General features: G+C 58.6%; 1 protein-coding gene across 1 annotated transcript; it reads left to right on the forward strand.

Annotated features, from left to right (window-relative positions):
- Positions 1-5,082: 5,082 nt before the first annotated feature.
- On the forward strand, positions 5,083-17,746 carry Mymk (myomaker, myoblast fusion factor). The gene is made up of 5 exons (XM_042681270.1): positions 5,083-5,217; positions 8,831-8,945; positions 9,412-9,560; positions 17,098-17,214; positions 17,597-17,746. The coding sequence occupies exons 1-5, from the start codon at positions 5,083-5,085 to the stop codon at positions 17,744-17,746; spliced, it is 666 nt and encodes a 221-aa protein (XP_042537204.1).
- The last annotated feature ends 1,236 nt before the right edge of the window (positions 17,747-18,982 follow it).

Below are 18,982 nucleotides of genomic sequence, written 5' to 3' on the forward strand. Positions count from 1 at the left end.
CTTGTTATCTGTGTCTTACAGATGGGGAAACTGAGGTTTGGAGATGTTGAGGGGCCCGCCTGAGGTCCTGCATCGAAGCAGCGGCAGGTGCAGATGGCCAGTGCCCCTTGGAGCCCACCTCTGGTCTCTTGCCCTCAGACCTGGGTGTCCAGCCATTGCTCCGCACGGCCTTTGCCTCCCCTAATCCTAACCCAGGCCCACACTGCCCCCTGGGGTCAGTGTGCTGAAGCGCAGTCATATCAGAACCCGTCAAACAGCACTGGTCATGCACACAAATGCATGCTCATGTGTGTATACACATGCACACCCATGCGTGCACACAAGCACACACTAACATACACGCGCATGCACACAGGCCCTCTCACAGACACAGGGTTGCTCTGGAAGCCTCCGGCACTCAGCTCTCCTCTCCCCTGGACAGCTGCCAGGCCTTATACACCGTGGCACAGGCCTTGCTCTCCTGATACATCTGGCTCCATAGCCACGGGTGCCAGGGTGGCTGGCTTAGGCAGGGGCCTACCGCCCTCCCCCGCACCAGCAAATTTCCCCAGCATCTTCTCTTGGCCTGGTGGGACAGCATGGGCTGGACACCTGGAAGACAGCCTGTGGGGTCAGGACCTCCGCAGGTGGTGACCCTTTGCATGGTTCTCTGAGCCCTCCAGGCCTCCGTCCTCCCACCCCAGCCCCCGGCCTCTGAGAGGTCCCAGATTCAAGGCAACTGTGACCACCCACGGATACGGCGTCCTGGGGGTTCAGAGGGAGACCTTCCAAGTCTCCGCTCCCCACCCCCCCCCACACCCTGGTAATGACTGCCGCCTCTGTCCCCAGGGAGGCCTCAGGCAGCAGCGCAGGAGCAGGTGACAGGCGCAGTGTCATGCAAGGAATCCAGCCCTGCTCTAGCATCCGGGCCCGGGGCTCCATCCAGTCACCCCTCAGAGGGTGAGGAGTCCCCAGCCAGCCGACAAATGACCCAGCGCTAGGAGCCCAACAGCCCTATGTGGAGCCAGGGCTCCACACTGGAGGTGGGCGCATCTCCAAGTCTAGTGGCAGATGAGGAAACTAAGGCTCAGAGGACCTAAGGGTCTGTTGAGGTCCTGGTGCTAGGTAGGAAGCCGGAACTGGGCCTGGCCCACCTGGCAGGTGTTCAGAAGCCGGGGTGAAGTAGGATCTCAAGCTGCTCATTTCCGGCCAGCAGCTGAAGGCGCCGCCCGGCTCCTGAGCACAATCCCAGATGCAGATACGCACACATCACCCCGCACACACGCAGAGGCTTAAATGGCCCACCCAGCGTGGGGCCCCCTTGGAAAGAGTTGGGGGCGTCAAAGCCTGGTCTCTCCACACAGGTGCCGGGGGGGGGGGGTCAATGGACCCCACAGGAGAGGCGGAGCCTAAGCCTCTGTGCTCTGAGATGGCCCAGTGTTCAAAATCTGGAGGACATAAATACAGCAGCTGGCCCTGCAATCCGGGCTGGGCAGACAGACAGCTGTCCTGGGGGGCGGGAGCTGAGTGGCATTCCAGGCATTTCGGCACCTCTATAAAACTGCCACTCCTGTGACTGAGGGGGTGAGGGGGGGGAGCAGGCAAGTCAGCCCTTATTCCCCCCTCAATGGCCCCAGGACCCCTGCCAGGGTCCATCTGGAGCAGCGCCACCTGCTGCCTGGGACCCTTGGAGTCATTCCAAGAGCTGGGGTCCAGGGGTAGACCACACAGCTCTGATCTTTCTAGGCTGACAGAATGCCAAGGACACTTAGATGATCTTGAGTGAGTCCCTTCTCTCCTCTGGCCCTCCATCTCTCCCTCTGTTCCATGGCGGCAGGCGGACCAGCTTCGGAGAGGGCCCAATGGGACACAGTAAGAAGAGTCTTTGACACGTGGCCAGCACATCCGTGTACACAACAGACAACCATGTACACAACAGACATCCATGTACGTAACAGACATCCGTGTACGTAACAGACATCCCTGTGTGTAGAGGTTTTCAAGACACACTCACTGTGACACGGGGCTGGGAGAAGCCTCACCATGTCACTGCAGTCTTGGAAGACTAAAGCTACCAAGAGCAGGCTCAACAGAGGCCAGAGCCGGGCAGGGGAAACACAAGGCTGTGGGCTTCGGAGGGCTGGCAGGTGGAGAGGTCGGGGACCAGGAGGGACGCGAGGAGCCAGCGCACATCTCTGCTGGCCTGAGCCTGCCCAGGCAGTGGGCTTTGGGCCTGGTCCAGTTCTGACCCCTCCCCAGGCCTCCATGGATAGCAACACCGCCTCCCCCACCCCACCCCACCCCACCCCCACCCCCGAGAAAACACAGCCTTCTCCACTCCTCCTCCCCACGCCCAGGCCCCAGGCAAATTGCTTCCCCTGCTCTGGGGAGAACCGAGGGTCATTTCAGTCCTGTTCCAAGCTGGATGCCTTCTCCACGGTCAGCTGGTCTGTGTCCAGGCAGCTAGACTGGGACGAGAGCCATACACAGCTGCCCCCACCTCCACGCTGTTCTCTGCCATGCCCCCCGCCATGGTTTAGCCCTGGTGCCGGGGCTCCCTGGTTACCCCAGGCCTAGCCATCCCCTCCCCAGCCTCCTTCCTCCTTAATCATTGTAACACATGTGCAGTTGTACCCCCAGCGCCTTCCTTCTCCAAGCTCATAGCCTGGCTCTGCAGTTCACAGCTGCCACCCCCCACCCCCCACCCCCAGACACAGTCATGCACAAAACCAACTGTGGAATGTCTTCCTGCCGCGGCTGCAAGGGGTTCTGAAGAGCGCTCCGTGCGCCTCTCCCAGCACCTGACGCCGCCCCGTCCTCCCCCACCCCTGCGGGGGAGGGGGCAGGGGCTGAGAGCTGCAGCTGAGCTCCAGGACGGTGAGGGTCCCGACATGAGGCGCCCCCAGGGTTGGTGCATCTCCCATGCACAGCACAGCCTGGTTTTCTCATTTGGAGCGGGAATCGCGCTCCCGCGGCCAGACTGAAACCAGCCACACCTCCTTGGGTTTTCATTCATTCTTTTCACAAAGTCATTCATTCAGCCAGTACTTGGTGGTGATCCACAAAACATTCCAGGCTTGGACACAGCGGGTGGGTAGGGGAGAGAGTTCGTCAGCCAGACCCCCATCCCAGACCACGCAGTCCAGCGGATAACAGCCCAAGCCAGTCAACTCAAGCGTGTCTCTGCCACGGTGTGGCTGGTGCCCATGGCCCGGACCGGGGAGGGGGGGAGGGACAGACAGACGGACAGACGGGGGGGACACACTGTGCTGTCAATCACAAGGTCTTCCCCGGTCAATCACGAGGTCTTCCCCTCCAACACTCTGTCCAGAGCGCACGTGAGCAAGGTGCTCACAGAGCAGCACAGCTCTGTCCCGCACCGAGGCTGGGAGGCGCTTCGGGCTGAGGGCAGCCTGTCGTGGGGACCGGACACAGCTCCCGGCCATATCTGGCCTGTGGTGTCTGTGATACCCAGGCTTCTGGAGGTGAAGGATGTGAGCAGGTGCCGCCAATGGGATGTTTCATTGCAAACAGCGGAAATGGGCCCCGGGCAACTTCCAGCAAGGAAGGGGCTTCTGGGAGGGGATCTGGGAGCAGACAGACAGACAGAGGACCCCAGACCTCACAGAGCAGGCGGGCCTGGCAGTTCCTCCTGGAAGGGCTTCACACCATCAATCCCTGAGCATGCTGCCCACCCCAGATTCAGTTCTCAGGAAGATGGACACAGGAACACAATTCACCCAGATAATGGAACCGGCCACAGTGTACCATACACACTGGCATTGTGTAGGTAAGATGAGAGCCACCAGACCCATTAGGGCACACACCACACGTGCCATTGTCAAGTCCAGAACAAAGTCATGCCTAGGGCAGAAGTCACAACAGTGGCTGCTTCTACTAGAGGGCTTACCAGCAAATAAGCCAGGGAATGTTCTGGATGCTGACAGTGAGATCACTGTGGGGGGTTACATCTGTGTATGTACCTGACAGAACCCAACTCAAATCTGTATGCTTTGTCCTGTTCAAATTATGCCATCAGGACAAAATTAACTGGTAGTGCCAGGCATGGTAGCATATGCCTATAACCCCAGCTACCAGGAAGGAAGATCAAGAGTCAAGGCTAACTTGGTAGAAAAGTGAGTGGGCCCTATCTCAAAAACAAAAACAAGTCAGGAATGGTTAGCCTAAGCCTGTAATTCTAGCTCCTTGGGAGGCAGAGGTAAGATCACAGTCTGAGGCCAGGCAGCCTGGAGAGAAAACTTGAGACTCTATCTAAAGTAAGCAAATTAAAGTAACAAACAAACACACAAAAGGTCAGGGGCCTGGCTCAAAGAATAAAACACTTGCCTAGCAAGCATAAGGCCCCCAAATCACTAAATAAATAAATAAATGGCAAGGCTGGGAAGGTGGCTCAGTGGTAGAGCGCTTGCCTTGCATGCATGAGGCCCTAGGTTCGATTCCTCAGCACCACATAAGCAGAAAAAAAGCCGGAACTGGTGCTGTGGCTCAAGTGGCAAAGCACTCAGCTTAAGCTAAAGAGCTGAGGGACAGCACCCAGGCCCAGAGTTCAAGCCCCATGACCAATAAATAAATAAATAATAATAAATAAAATAAATGGCAGCTAAAGCTGTTTTCCTGATGAAATCAAAGGCAAGTAAGTAATGCTTGTGGGTGGATAAAGCCAGAAGATTATCTCCAAGGTCCTTCAAGCAAGGAGACTCCCCTTCCCGTTCTCTCCCCTGGGACACCCCCCTTCGCCCCGTGGGGTCACCACACAAGCAGAACGCACAATCTGTGTGTGAGGGTTGGAAAAGTGGGGGGAGGGGTATGCCCCCAAAGGCAGTGGCCCCAGAGAAAAAGAAATACAACCGCCTTGAATCCATTCCTCCAGCATCTGAAAAAAACAAACCAAAAACAAAAGCCACCCAGGGCGGAGCACGTGGTCCGTCAGCTGCTGGGGCCTGCATGTGTCGCTGGACGCAGGCTTGCGGGCCACTTGAGCCTTCCTCGTGGTGCCACACAGCTGCGTCCTGAGGAGCCTGCTGGACAGAGCGCCTGGCCCTGGGGGTGCTGGAAGCCCGCGCCCACGCCTCGGCCTGCCCCATGGGGTCCCTCGTGGCCAAACTGCTCCTGCCTACCCTCAGCAGCCTGGCCTTTCTGCCCCCGGTCAGCATCGCTGCCAAGAGGCGCTTCCACATGGAAGCCATGGTCTACGTGTTCACCATGTTCTTCGTGGCGGTGAGTGTGGGGGCCGGGAGGGCGCACCTCGGGGAGGGCTCATGCCCCTGTCCCGGGTGCTGGGGGGAGAGAGATGATCTGGAAGTGTCCCAAAGAGCTGCAGAATGGGGATCTAGAGAGCGGGCTTCCCTGAGTGCCTCCCGTTCTTTGCCTCAGTTTCCTTCTGGGTCAGACTGTTTTCGGGGATGACTCAAAAGCCACGGCAGCCCTTCTGGGCTCAGCTTGCCCTGTTCGCACTTCTCTTCCAGCTAACACCTTGCTAGCCTGGCTCACCCAGTCTGCCTACTTGCTGGCCGTGGGGCAGGCGGGGGGGGGGGGGGGGCTGGAAACGGGGACGGAGAGGGGAGGGCAGGGGGGGTCCAGGAAATGTGAAAGGCCCAGGTGAGCCTGATCCCAGGATTCTGAGCCGTCCTTAGGGGGGAAGGGCGGGTGCCTCTCTGCTGCTGGCTCCCTTTCCCAGAGCCTGCCTCTCTTAGATCCTTCTTTCTTGTTCTATTTCTGGCGAGCTGATGGGCTCCCGGCTCTCTCCCCGCTCCCCGCCGTTTCCAGGTAACTGTCACGGGGTGATTTCCATCGCTGGGCCCTCTGCCTCCCCCTCCCCACGGCTCCCATTGCCTTGCTGGTTTTCTGTGTGAGGTTCCCGCTCCGCCTCTCTGTTCTCTCTGCCTGTTTCTCAATTTCTCTCTCTCTGTTTCAGAAACTGTATCCCCACAGAATTCCAGCTGGCCCTCAGTCCCCCGATCTTTCTTTGCCAGGTTTTTTCCTTCCCCCGACCCCCTGGGGGTCTCTCTGACTGTCTAGCCCGTCCTCTGGCTGGTGTCTGTCTATTGTCTCCCTAATCATCAATTGTCTGCCTAACAGCTACCTAATCCACCATCTGTCTATCACCTGTCTACATATCATCTAATTATTCATGTCTATCATCTACCCATTGCCCATCTCTCTCAGTGCCCTCCTTCCTGCCTCTGGGTCCCTCTGCCTCCCCTACTACTGGCCTCTCTAAGGCTTGCTCCCTCCCACGGTCTCCCTTCCATCTTCCCTTGTATGACGCATGCGCAGAGGAGGTTCACGGGCCTCTAGCCTCCCACTCAGAACAGAGCCAGACCTGTGGGAGACAGCGCCGCAACCCCAGGCTGGCCTTTCTCCCCAGCAGCGTGCCACAATGGGCAAGCGCCCACACGTGATCCAGACTCATCCGCGGGTCACCCCGTGCCGAGCCGGTCAAATCTGGTTTTACAGGCAGCCACACATGCGCATGGGCTGTGGGGCGCGTTGTGGCCCTGTCGTGGGTAACAGTGAGCCTCCTGGGCCTAGTCCGTGAAGAACCAGAGCCCCTCACGCTCAATGCCCACCTCACACCAAGGACAAGGAGCCCCAAGCCAGCGCCCAGGGCGGGGACCGTGCCTGGGGCTCCGCGCACAGCTTCTTAGCCTGAGCGCCTCCTGTAGCACTGGGACTCCTCTTGGGTGGAGTGGATACAGAGCCACTGTTGTCACCATGGACGTGAGCACACTGAAGCCGCCTCGTGCCCTGTGCCCCATCCCAGCCCCTCTTGCTCCTTCTGGGAGCCAACCTGGGTCAGGATCAGAGACTCTATTAGCGGATAAGACACCAAGACAAGACAGGGACCTCCAAGCCATGCCAAGGCCTCAGGGCCAAGAACGAAGCCAGAATCGCCTTCCCCGGGCCAAGTTCCCAGCCCCGCCACCCTGCCCTGCCTGGGCCTGGGCTGGGCCCAGCTGCTTCTGTGGCTGGCCTCAGAGGCCCACTCAGCCCTGCCCGGAGTGGCAGGGGCAGCTGCCTCCTGGGACAAATGTCCTCAGGCCTCCAAGTCTCCGACTCCCCTCTCCGTCCCCCCAGCTCTCTTACCTCCCAACCAGGACCTCCTTGACCATGGCCGCGGTCTGTGAGGGACACCACGCTGTACACTGTACCACAGACCCCTTAAAAGATCCACAGAGCTGGTGTTCTCAGAGGCCCGAGCCAACAGCCTCTTGTCGGAGCCCCGAGCAAGATGTACTAGGCCTGACCACAGGCCTCCACTGCACCCCTGCCAGGCCAGGTCAGTCAGGAGGAGGGTCCTGGAGGCCCCGATGGCTGCCCTGCCCCTCCTCCCTGCACAGGTACTGCTTGGCACAGACTAATTCCCACTTCAGAGGGACCCAAGGGTGGGGGTGTCGGGTTCCGCTCCCTGGACCCCACACACACACACTCAGTGCCTAGAGCTGGCCTCACAGCCTGCACAGGACAGACGAATCCCACTCTTGCTGGAGGGCAGGGCATGGGCCTTTCCCAGAATGCCACAGTGACTGGGCCTAACCACACACAGCAGTTGTGGGCAAAGGGTAGTAGAGACCGATGATGGGGGAGGGGCACGGTGGGGTTCTGCAAGGAGCCGAAGGCAAGAGAACAGCATAGAACATCTCCTCCCTTCTCCATTTAGTTACCTTGATGAGGCCTCACCTGAAGCTCTTCTTGCCTTGAGCTAAATAGCTAAATAGTTACCCTCTTCTACCCTCCTCTCTGCCAATGTCTTCAGTGTCAGTGGCTTCAGGATCTAGGCAGCTCTGACCAGAACAAAGAAGAGGACCACTGAATTTCTATTTGTGCTTCCAAGACGGCCTTAATTTTGGTCTGCTTACAGTTGCCATCAGCAGGAGCTGTAGATCACCCCCAGCCCCTCGCTCCCATGGCAGCTCTGCCGCCCGCAGGCCGGGGTCCAGTACGCCAGCTCCCTCCCGCCGAGCTGGTGGCACCAAGAGCCCATTGTGCCAGTTCCCAAGCTTGTTTATGCCAGCCAAACTTGTCAAAATAATTATGTCATGTAATTAAATATTACTTAAAATGATGAAATGTGAATGCAGATGGAGAGAGAGAGAGAGAGCTGTTCTCTGTAAGACGGCTTGGAAAACAAGAAGCGTTTTGCTTTAAAAATCACTATTCAAGCCGGGAGCTGGTGGCTCACACCTGCAATCCTGGCTCCTCAGGAGGTTGAGATTCTGAGGATCATGGCTCAAAGCCAGTCCCTGTGGGAATGTCTATGAGACTGTTGTCTCCAGTGAGCCACCAAAAAGCTGGAAGTGAGCTCTGGTACAAGTGGTAAAGTACGACCCTTGAAAGAAAAAAACCTAAGGGATATTGCCCAGGCTCTGAGTTTAAGCCTCAGGCACACACATGCACACACATGCACACACACACACACACACACACACACACACACACCACACACACACAGAGCTATTCAGTTAGGCAGTTGGGAGACAACTTCGAGAATATGGGGAAAAGACAAGGAGAAAGAAGGTGCTGGTTTAGCCCCCACTTGGGGGCAGGGGGTCTCTTCAAAGAGACAGAAGCCAGCAATTCTCAATTCCCAGCCAGAACACAGGTCAGAGGTCAGAGGCTTTTCCTCCCCAGGCGATGTCCACGGTTGCTCAGTCCCCCCCGACGCTGTGAGGGGCGGAGGCTGCGGTGCTCCACTGCCCAGAAGGAGTCATGAAGTGTGCCCCAGGTCCTGAGTAGCCTGGGCCCCTGGGACCAGGTTCCGGCTCGGCCCCTGTCCTCCTGGGCAGCACCCGTCCCCCCTGCCCACTGACCATGCGCGATTTCCCCGCAGTTCTACCACGCCTGCAGCGGCCCAGGCCTCTCCATGCTCTGCTTTCTCCGCCACGACATCTTGGAATACTTCAGTGTTTACGGGACAGCCCTGAGCATGTGGGTCTCCCTGATGGGTGAGTGATGCCCGCTGTGCCCACCCCAGCTCTAAGAGCACCTCCCTCCCTGTGCAGCCTGCCTCGCTCCCCACGCCAGCTCCATCACCCTCTGCCGCCCAGGATTTCCTCCTAGCGCGCGTAGGAACAGTTGTTTGTTCGGGCTTCCAGAAGACAAGCCCCTCCCACGCTTGGGCTCTGGGGCGTGGGTCCCCGAGCACTGGTAGGCCCCAGGCCCCGGGTTTTAACCCCAAGGCTTTGATCTGAAGGCAGCTCCATTGCCTGAGGGCCACCGGGGGCCCTGCGTGACCACTCACAGCTCTCCTGTGTCAGCCCCGGAGCCCTGTGGATACAGCCGGTCCGCTTCACTCCCACACCTGTTAGTCATGGACGTGGGGCTGAGGGCTCGAGGTAGCTAAGGGGTGCAGCTGGGAGGGAGGAGGAGGCCGCTCACCACCCCCCGCACCTGCCTGTCCCCGGCCCCCAGCTCTGGCTGACTTCGATGAGCCTCAGAGGTCAACACTGGTGATGTTCGGTGTGCTGACCATCGCGGTCAGGACCTACCACGACCACCAGGGTTACGGGGTGTACTCGGGCCCCATCGGCACGGCCGTCCTCATCATCACCGTGAAGTGGGTACGTACCGCGTGCCTCAGCGACCCAGGACTTCCCCTGGCCCTGACTCCCCACGCCCTGGGGGGAGGGTAGCATCTGTGCACCTCCCACCCTCCCAGACAGTCAGACACAGAAATGCCCGAAAATATGCTGACACTGGGCAAGGCCCAAGCCCCTTCCCGCTCAGCCTCTTCTCCCACGAGTCTCCAAAGCCACAGAGGTGACGGGCCTGCATGGGGGCAGGCACAGAGTAGCGGCTCCGCGTCAGCCACCGTCAGAAGTGTAGCACCAGCTTAGGAAGCAGCCTGGAGTCATCCGGGGAGGCTTCCTGGAGGGGGCATCCTGGGCTTGGCTACAAGGAGGCAGTAGGGTGGGGACGATGAAGCCTGAACCCGATACCACATCCCTGGGGAGCAGCTGGCACCCAGCCTGCCCTTCACATTCAGATCCAGGCCTTCCGCCCCCCCTGGTGACAAGGCCTACAGCCCAACCAAGCTGCCATGGGGGGAAGAGGGACACTGATTTGGGAAGGGCCTGGGGCATCTACCGGCACCCACCCCAGGGCAGGAGGGACCAGATCGCAGATACCGAAGGCCAGCTGGCTGCAGACGAGGTTGGCTTTCCAGGCCTACAGTACCCCTGGGCTCCGAGTTCAAGTCCCTCTGCTGTGCTTTGCTCTCAATAGAGCATCATCCAAATCTTGGGTGCCCTAAGTTGAGCCCCAACTGACTTCTGCTGTCACTTGGAGCTACAGACAGACACAGGGACCAGAACAGGCAGCCAGGCCCTCAGCAAGCGGGAGCCTGGCTCAGGGCAGAGCAACGAGGGTACGTTCACAGCCACAGGGAGGGAAAGTGATATCCTGGTGGCAAGTTTCAAACCCATTCACTCATCGCTAACCGTGGAGGGCAGAGCTAGTCACCCACCATGGTGCCCCACTGGGACGGCAGCCGCCCATCTTGGGGGCAGTTGACAAGAAGCTTCTTTCTCACTGGGACTTAGGGAAGTAGTGTTGGCCCTGGGCTGACCTGCAAGGCCAGAACTGCCGGGCCGCAGGGGCGTCTGGGTCCAGCCATTCATTTGCCTGCCAGAATGCATACACATTCAGACTCCTTCCGATAGCTCAACTCCTGCCTGCCCAGGGGTCGGGGTCTTTTCTTGGCTTCTCTTGGCTAGATCTGACTCTGGCTGGATTTTAAAGCCAGGGCAGGACCCACTCCCAAGAGTCCCCACCAGCGTCCACACTGCCTCAGACTTCAGGCCCCGAGCCATAGCTGCCTCCCAGCCTCTGGTCCCCAAAGTGCATTTCCCAGTTCACATGTCAGATCTCTGGATGGTAGCACCCTGGGATTCATGTGCCCTGGCTCACCCAGCTGGTGGGAAGAGATGCTGGAACAGCTAGCTGGTAGACAGCCGGAAGACAGGGCTCCCAGGGGGGAGCCAGGCCCACTGGAGGCCTGGCCGGGCCCCGCTCGTCTGGGGAGCCTGGTGCTAGCCCTGTGGGGTAGGCTGATGACGCCTTCCAGACCACAGTCTCCGGACCCGGGGGCCTCTCACACACCCTCCGCTGTGGCCTCCCATTCCCATAAGGTCAAGTTCTAGAACACTGAAAGTAGTCTTCACTGGTCTGGTGACAAGCGACCCCTGATCCTGCATGAGGCAGTCCCCTGTGTGAGGCTGTTCTCTGAGTGAGACTGTCCTCTGTGTGAGGCTGTTCTCTGTGTGAGGCTGTCCCCTGTGTGAGGCTGTCCTCTGTGTGAGGCTGTCCTCTGTGTGAGGCTGTTCTCTGTGTGAGGCTGTCCTCTGTGTGAGGCTGTCCCCTGTGTGAGACTGTTCTCTGTGTGAGGCTGTCCCCTGTGTGAAGCTGTCCCCTGTGTGAGGCTGTCCCCTGTATGAGGCTGTTCTCTGTGTGAGACTGTCCTCTGTGTGAGGCTGTTCTCTGTGTGAGGCTGTCCTCTGTGTGAGGCTGTTCTCTGTGTGAGGCTGTCCTCTGTGTGAGGCTGTCCCCTGTGTGAGACTGTTCTCTGTGTGAGGCTGTCCCCTGTGTGAGGCTGTCCCCTGTGTGAGGCTGTCCCCTGTATGAGGCTGTTCCCTGTGTGAGGCTGTCCTCTGTGTGAGGCTGTACTCTGTGTGAGGCTGTCCCCTGTGTGAGGCTGTCCCCTGTGTGAGGTTGCTCTCTTTATGAGGCTGTTCTCTGTGTGAGGCTGTCCCCTGTGTGAGGCTATCCCCTGTGTGAGGCTGTTCTCTGTGTGAGGCTGCCTCTGTGTGAGACTGTACTCTGTGTGAGGCTGTCCTCTGTGTGAGGCTGCCTCTGTGTGAGACTGTCCTCTGTGTGAGGCTGTCCTCTGTGTGAGGCTGTACTCTGTGTGAGGCTGTTCTCTTTATGAGGCTGTTCTCTTTATGAGGCTGTCCCCTGTGTGAGGCTGTCCCCTGTGTGAGGCTGTCCCCTGTGTGAGGCTGTTCTCTGTATGAGGCTGTCCCCTGTGTGAGGCTGTCCCCTGTGTGACGCTATCCTCTGTGTGAGGCTGTTCTCTGTGTGAGGCTATCCCCTCTGTGAGGCTGTTCTCTGTGTGAGGCTGTCCTCTGTGTGAGACTGTTCCGGTGTGAGGCTGTTCTCTGTGTGAGGCTGTTCTCTGTGTGAGGCTGTTTTCTGTGTGAGGCTGTCCTCTGTGTGAGGCTGTTCTCTGTGTGAGGCTGTCCTCTGTGTGAGACTGTACTCTGTGTGAGGCTGTCCTCTGTGTGAGGCTGTCCTCTATGTGAGGCTGTCCCCTGTGTGAGGCTGTTCTCTGTGTGAGGCTGTCCTTTGTGTGAGACTGTTCTCTTTGTGAGGCTGTCCCCTGTGTGAGGCTGTCCTCTGTGTGAGACTGTTCTCTGTGTGAGGCTATTCTCTGTGTGAGGCTGTCCCCTGTGTGTGGCTGTCCCCTGTGTGAGACTGTTCTCTGTGTGAGGCTGTCCCCTGTGTGAGACTGTTCTCTGTGTGAGGCTGTCCCCTGTGTGATGCTGTCCCCTGTGTGAGGCTGTCCTCTGTGTGAGACTGTTTTCTGTGTGAGGCTATTCTCTGTGTGAGGCTGTCCCCTGTGTGAGGCTGTCCCCTGTGTGAGACTGTTCTCTGTGTGAGGCTGTTCTCTGTGTGAGGCTGTCCTCTGTGTGAGGCTGTTCCCTGTGTGAGGCTGTCCCCTGTGTGAGGCTGTTCTCTGTGTGAGGCTGTCCCCTGTGTGAGGCTGTCCCCTGTGTGAGGCTGTCCTCTGTGTGAGGCTGTCCTCTGTGTGAGGCTGTTCTCTGTGTGAGGCTGTCCCCTGTGTGAGGCTGTCCTCTGTGTGATGCTGTCCCCTGTGTGAGGCTATCCCCTGTGTGAGGCTGTTCTCTGTGTGAGGCTGTCCTCTGTGTGAGACTGTTCCGGTGTGAGGCTGTCTCTGTGTGAGGCTGTTCTCTGTGTGAGGCTGTTTTCTGTGTGAGGCTGTCCTCTGTGTGAGGCTGTCCTCTGTGTGAGGCTGTCCTCTGTGTGAGACTGTACTCTGTGTGAGGCTGTCCTCTGTGTGAGGCTGTCCTCTCTGTGAGGCTGTCCCCTGTGTGAGGCTGTCCCCTGTGTGAGGCTGTTCTCTGTGTGAGGCTGTCCCCTGTGTGAGGCAGTTCTCTGTGTGAGGCAGTTCTCTGTGTGAGGCTGTCCCCTGTGTGTGGCTGTCCCCTGTGTGAGACTGTTCCCTGTGTGAGACTGTTCTCTTTGTGAGGCTGTTCTCTTTATGAGGCTGTCCCCTGTGTGAGGCTGTCCCCTGTGTGAGGCTGTCCTCTGTGTGAGACTGTTCTCTGTGTGAGGCTATTCTCTCTGTGAGGCTGTCCCTTGTGTGTGGCTGTCCCCTGTGTGAGACTGTTCTCTGTGTGAGGCTGTCCCCTGTGTGATGCTGTCCCCTGTGTGAGGCTGTCCCCTGTGTGAGGCTGTCCTCTGTGTGAGACTGTTTTCTGTGTGAGGCTGTCCCCTGTGTGAGGCTGTTCTATGTGTGAGGCTGTCCCCTGTGTCAGGCTGTCCTGTGTGAGGCTGTCCCCTGTGTGAGGCTGTCCCCTATATCAGGCTATGCCCAGTGTGAAGCTGTCCTCTGTGTGAGACTGTTCTCTGTGTGAGGCTGTCCTCTGTGTGAGACTGTTCTCTGTTTGAGGCTGTTCTCTGTGTGAGGCTGTCCCCAGTGTGAGGCTGTCCTCTGTGTGAGGCTGTCCCCTGTGTGAGGCTGTTCTCTGTGTGAGGCTGTTCTCTGTGTGAGGCTTTTCTCTGTGTAAGGCTGCTCTCTGTGTGATGCTGTCTCCTGTGTGAGGCTGTTCTGTGTGAGGCTGTTCTCTGTGTGAGGCTATCCCCGGTGTGAGGCTGTTCTCTGTGTGAGGCTGTTCCCTGTGTGATGCTGTACTCTGTGTGAGGCTGTCCCCTGTGTGAGGCTGTCCTCTGTGTGAGGCTGTCCTCTGTGTGAGGCTGTTCTCTCTGTGAGGCTGTCCTCTGTGTGAGGCTGTCCCCTGTGTCAGGCTGTCCTCTGTGTGAGGTTGCTCTGTGTGAGGCTTTCCCCTGTGTCAGGCTGTACTCTGTGTGAGGCTGCTCTCTGTGTGATGCTGTCCCCTGTGTGAGGCTGTCCCCTTTGTGAGGCTGTCCCCTGTGTGAGACTGTTCTCTGTGTGAGGCTGTTCTCTGTGTGAGGCTGTCCCCTGTGTGAGGCTGTCCCCTGTGTGTGGCTGTCCCCTGTGTGAGGCTGTTCTCTGTGTGAGGCTGTCCTCTGTGTGAGGCTGTTCTCTGTGTGAGGCTGTTCTCTGTGTGATGCTGTTCTCTGTGTGAGGCTGTCCCCTTTGTGAGGCTGTCCTCTGTGTGAAGCTGTTCTCTGTATGAGGCTGTTCTCTGTATGAGACTGTCCTCTGTGTGAGGCTGTTCTCTGTGTGAGGCTGTCCCCTGTGTGAGGCTGTTCTCTGTGTGAGGCTGTTCTCTGTGTGAGGCTGTCCTCTGTGTGAGGCTGTTCTCTATGTGAGGCTGTTCTCTGTGTGATGCTGTTCTCTGTGTGAGGCTGTCCCCTTTGTGAGGCTGTCCTCTGTGTGAAGCTGTTCTCTGTATGAGGCTGTTCTCTGTATGAGACTGTCCTCTGTGTGAGGCTGTTCTCTGTGTGAGGCTGTCCCCTGTGTGAGGCTGTCCCCTGTGGGAGGCTGTACTCTGTGGGAGGCTGTCCCCTGTGGGAGGCTGTCCCCTGTGTGAGGCTGTTCTATGTGTGAGGCTGTCGGCTGTATCAGGCTGTCCTGTGTGAAGCTGTCCTCTGTGTGAGGCTGTCCCCTGTGTGAGGCTGTGCCCTGTATGAGGCTGTCCTCTGTGTCAGCCTGTCCCCTGTGTGAGGCTGTTCTTTGTGTGAGGCTGTCCTCTGTGTGAGACTGTTGTCTGTGTGAGGCTGTTCTCTGTGTGAGGCTGTCCCCAGTGTGAGGCTGTCCTCTGTGTGAGGCTGTCCCCTGTGTGAGGCTGTCCCCTGTGTGAGGCTGTCCTCTGTGTGAGGCTGTCCTCTGTGTGAGGCTGTCCCCTGTGTGAGGCTGTCCTCTGTGTGAGGCTGTCCTCTGTGTGAGGCTGTCCCTTTTGTGAGGCTGCTCTCTGTGTGAGGCTGTTCTCTGTGTGAGGCTGTTGCCTGTGTGAGACTGCTCCTCTGTGAGGCTGTCATCTGTGTGAGGCGGTCCTCTGTGTGAGGCTGTTCTCTGTGTGAGGCTGTCCCCTGTGTGAGGCTGTCCCCTGTGTGAGGCTGTCCCCTGTGTCAGGCTGTCCCCTGTGTCAGGCTGTCCCCTGTGTGAGGCTGTCCTCTTTGTGAGGCTTTCCCCTGTGTGAGGCTGTCCTCTGTTTGAGGCTGTCCCCTGTGTGAGGCTGTTCTCTTTGTGAGGCTGTTCTCTGTGTGAGGCTGTCCCCTGTGTCAGGCTGTCCCCTGTGTCAGGCTGTCCTCTGTGTGATGCTGTTCTCTGTGTGAGGCTGTTCTCTTTGTGAGGCTGTCCCCTGTGTGAGGCTGTCCCTTGTGTGAGGCTATACTCTGTGTGAGGGTTTTCTCTGTGTGAGACTTTCCCCTGTGTGAGGCTGCTCTCTGTGTGAGGCTGTTCCCTATGTGATGCTGTCCCCTCTGTCAGGCTATTCTCTGTGTGAGGCTGTTCTCTGTGTGAGGCTGTCCCCTGTGTGAGGCAGTTCTCTGTGTGAGGCAGTTCTCTGTGTGAGGCTGTCCTCTGTGTGAGGCTGTCCCCTGTGTGTGGCTGTCCCCTGTGTGAGGCTGTCCCCTGTGTGAGGCTGTCCCTTGTGTGAGGCTGTTCTCTGTGTGAGGCTGTTCTCTGTGTGAGGTTGTCCCCATGTGAGGCTGTCCCTTGTGTGAGGCTATACTCTGTGTGAGGCTGTCCCCTGTGTGAGGCTGTCCCTTGTGTGAGACTCTCCCCTGTGTGAGGCTGTTCTCTGTGTGAGGCTGTCCCCTGTGTGAGGCTGTCCCTTGTGTGAGGCTGTTCTCTGTGTGAGGCTGTTCTCTGTGTGAGGCTGTCCCCATGTGAGGCTGTCCCTTATGTGAGGCTATACTCTTTGTGAGGCTGTCCCCATGTGAGGCTGTCCCTTGTGTGAGGCTATACTCTGTGTGAGGCTGTCCCCTGTGTGAGGATGTCCCTTGTGTGAGACTGTCCCCTGTGTCAGGCTGTTCTCTGTATGAGGCTGTTCTCTGTGTGAGGCTGTCCTCTGTGTGAGGCTGTCCCCCGTGTGAGGCTGTTCTCTGTGTGAGGCTGCTCTCTGTGTGAGGCTGTTCTCTGTGTGAGGCTGTTCTCTGTGTGAGGCTGTTCTCTGTGTGAGGCTGTCCCCTGTGTGAGGCTGTCCCTTGTGTGAGGCTGTCCCCTGTGTGAGGCTGTTCTCTGTGTGAGGCTGTTCTCTGTGTGAGGCTGTCCTCTGTGTGAGTCTGTTCTCTGTGTGAGGCTGTCCCCCGTGTGAGGCTGTTCTCTGTGTGAGGCTGCTCTCTGTGTGAGGCTGTCCTCTGTGTGAGGCTGTCCCCTGTGTGAGGCTGTCCTCTGTGTGAGGCTCTCCCCTGTGTGAGGCTCTTCTCTGTGTGAGGCTGTTCTCTGAGTGAGGCTGTCCTCTGTGTGAGGCTGTCTTCTGTGTGAGGCTGTCCCCAGGCCCCAAGTTGTTTCTCCCCTACTTTCTAAGTTGAATCCCAGACAGAGCTACACCTGAGAAATCAGGACAAACATGCTCGTGGAATAATCTAGCAAACTTGAGAGGACTCCCTAACTGGCAAACTGGACAATGAATGTCAGGGTGCTATCAAAGCCTACTGGCTCCCCCCTCCTCAGAGTATGCGTGGCCAGGGTCACTGTAAGCAGTGCTCCTGCGATGGCTCTCTTCTGGCTGGGAGATGAACAAGGAGCCAGGGGGGGAGCAGGCCCGGGGCATTAACCCAGAGGTTCCCCAAAGCCCTGTCACCCAGGTCAGGAGTTCCACTGGTTCCGATGATGACCAGCTTGGGGGCGGGTACATGCAGGCCCATCAGCCAGCTAGGGAGGGAGCTTTCTCATGCTGTGCTAGAATGTTCCATCCCTCCCCATAGCTACAGAAGATGAAGGAGAAGAAGGGTCTGTACCCTGACAAGAGTGTCTACACCCAGCAGATAGGCCCCGGCCTCTGTTTTGGGGCCTTGGCCCTGATGTTGCGTTTCTTCTTCGAGGTATGGGAGCCGGGGGGGGGGGGGGCGGGGGGGTAGACACATGTGAGCTCTAATGAGCATGGCCCTGCCACGCTGGCGGGGAGGGCCGCTGGGGGCTGTGACTTCACAGAGAGGCTCCACTATGAAAGAACACACAGTCCTGTCCACCTCTAGAAGGAGTCCCTGGGCGGGTGCCAGGATCTGAAGGAGGGAGGGAAGGAAGAAGGGAGGGGTTCCCTGCTGGCGCACGGGCCTTCCGTGCAGTGGGGGCTTGGGGTCTGGTGGTGGGAGCGGCTATGTTCTCAGGGCTGTCCTGAGGGACCTGCAACGGACCCGGAGGACACAGGGTCGGCGCAGGCCGCAGCCTCACAGGGCAGCAGCTCTGACTTGCCTCTCCCCGCAGGACTGGGACTACACCTACGTGCACAGCTTCTACCACTGTGCTCTGGCCATGGCCTTTGTCTTGCTGCTGCCCAAGGTCAACAAGAAGGCTGGGAACGCCGGGGCCCCAGCCAAGCTGAACTTCTCCACCCTTTGTTGTGCTTGTGTCTGACTGGGAGCCCCCAACTCCAAGCCCTTCCCTCTCTCCCTCCCTCCCTCTCTCCCTCCCTCTCTCCCTCCCTCTCTCCCATCTGATCGCCTTAGACCCTTCGGAGGATTTTCCCCTGTCTTTCTTCCCCCACTGGCTACCCAGAAGACACTGTCTCTTCTGTGTCCCCGAGGGTCCCCGGGATTGGATGTGCCATCTTCTGCCACATGCTCCCTAGGAACCCACTTATTCTGTTTACTAGGTGCCCAGCACTTGGCTGGAAATGAATGGCTTTGTCCTCCGGGGCCTCATGAGTGGCAGGTGTGCCTGGCACCACCCTAAGGCCAGTGCCTGCCCTCCCCACAGCCCTCCCTCTGCCCTCCCTCCTTCAGATACTGGGCACAGAGGCACAGAGCAAGCCACCCACCACCCCAGCAGGCCCATTTCATCTGTTCCCTCCTGGATACAGGCATTGTGGCTTCTGTCAGGGGATAGCTCAGAGAGAGAGAGTCCCCGTCCAGGAGGCTGGGGCCAGCCCAGCCAGCCTTGCCCCAGGCCCAGCCCTGTCCCTCCCTCCACCCCATTGCCCCGCTGGGTGCTGGAACAGCCTTTTCAGTGACAAGAATCCACCTGAAGTGCCCCACTTTGCCAATCGACTCTCCACCAAACTTGAGACACGTCCTGATTCTTAAATCTGTGAGCATAGTTATCACTCTGGTCCTAAGGAAGGCCCAGCACTGGTGGGCACAGAGCTGTGCCTGCGGCTGGCAGGGACCACTGCGGGAGGCTGAGCTCAGTTCTGGCACTTCACACTGGCTGGCGGCCCTGCGCGGGCCCCCAGGGCAAGGTGGCTGGGTGCAGAGCCTTGGGCCAAGGCTCCGTCCCTGGGGCTCTGCCATGCAGCGGGAAGGCCCCGTCTGTTGCTGAAACTCAGAGGTGGGAGTGGGGAGGGGCAGAGGCTTCCAGACATCACCTCACAAGCCTGAGCCTCCCGGCTCATACCCAGGCTGCCAGCTTCCCTGTGACCCAAGCCCCATCTGTGGGCAGGAAGTTACCTACACCTGTCTGGGGCCTGTTTATGTTTCCAGATGGTGTCACAGCTAAGGATCTGCTGGCCACACCCACTGGGAAGCTGTGAGTTGTCCCAGCATCACCTCCCAAGTACCCTGGGGGCTGGGAAGGAGCCGGCTCTGCACCTGGGGTTGGGGACCAGGGACCAGCCCACCGGGCCCCTGTGCCTGGCTGACTCCTCAGCTCACC

This window comes from Dipodomys spectabilis, unplaced genomic scaffold (assembly GCF_019054845.1).
Source record: "Dipodomys spectabilis isolate Male_0828 unplaced genomic scaffold, ASM1905484v1 ptg000067l, whole genome shotgun sequence".
NCBI classification, from domain to species: Eukaryota; Metazoa; Chordata; class Mammalia; order Rodentia; family Heteromyidae; genus Dipodomys; species Dipodomys spectabilis.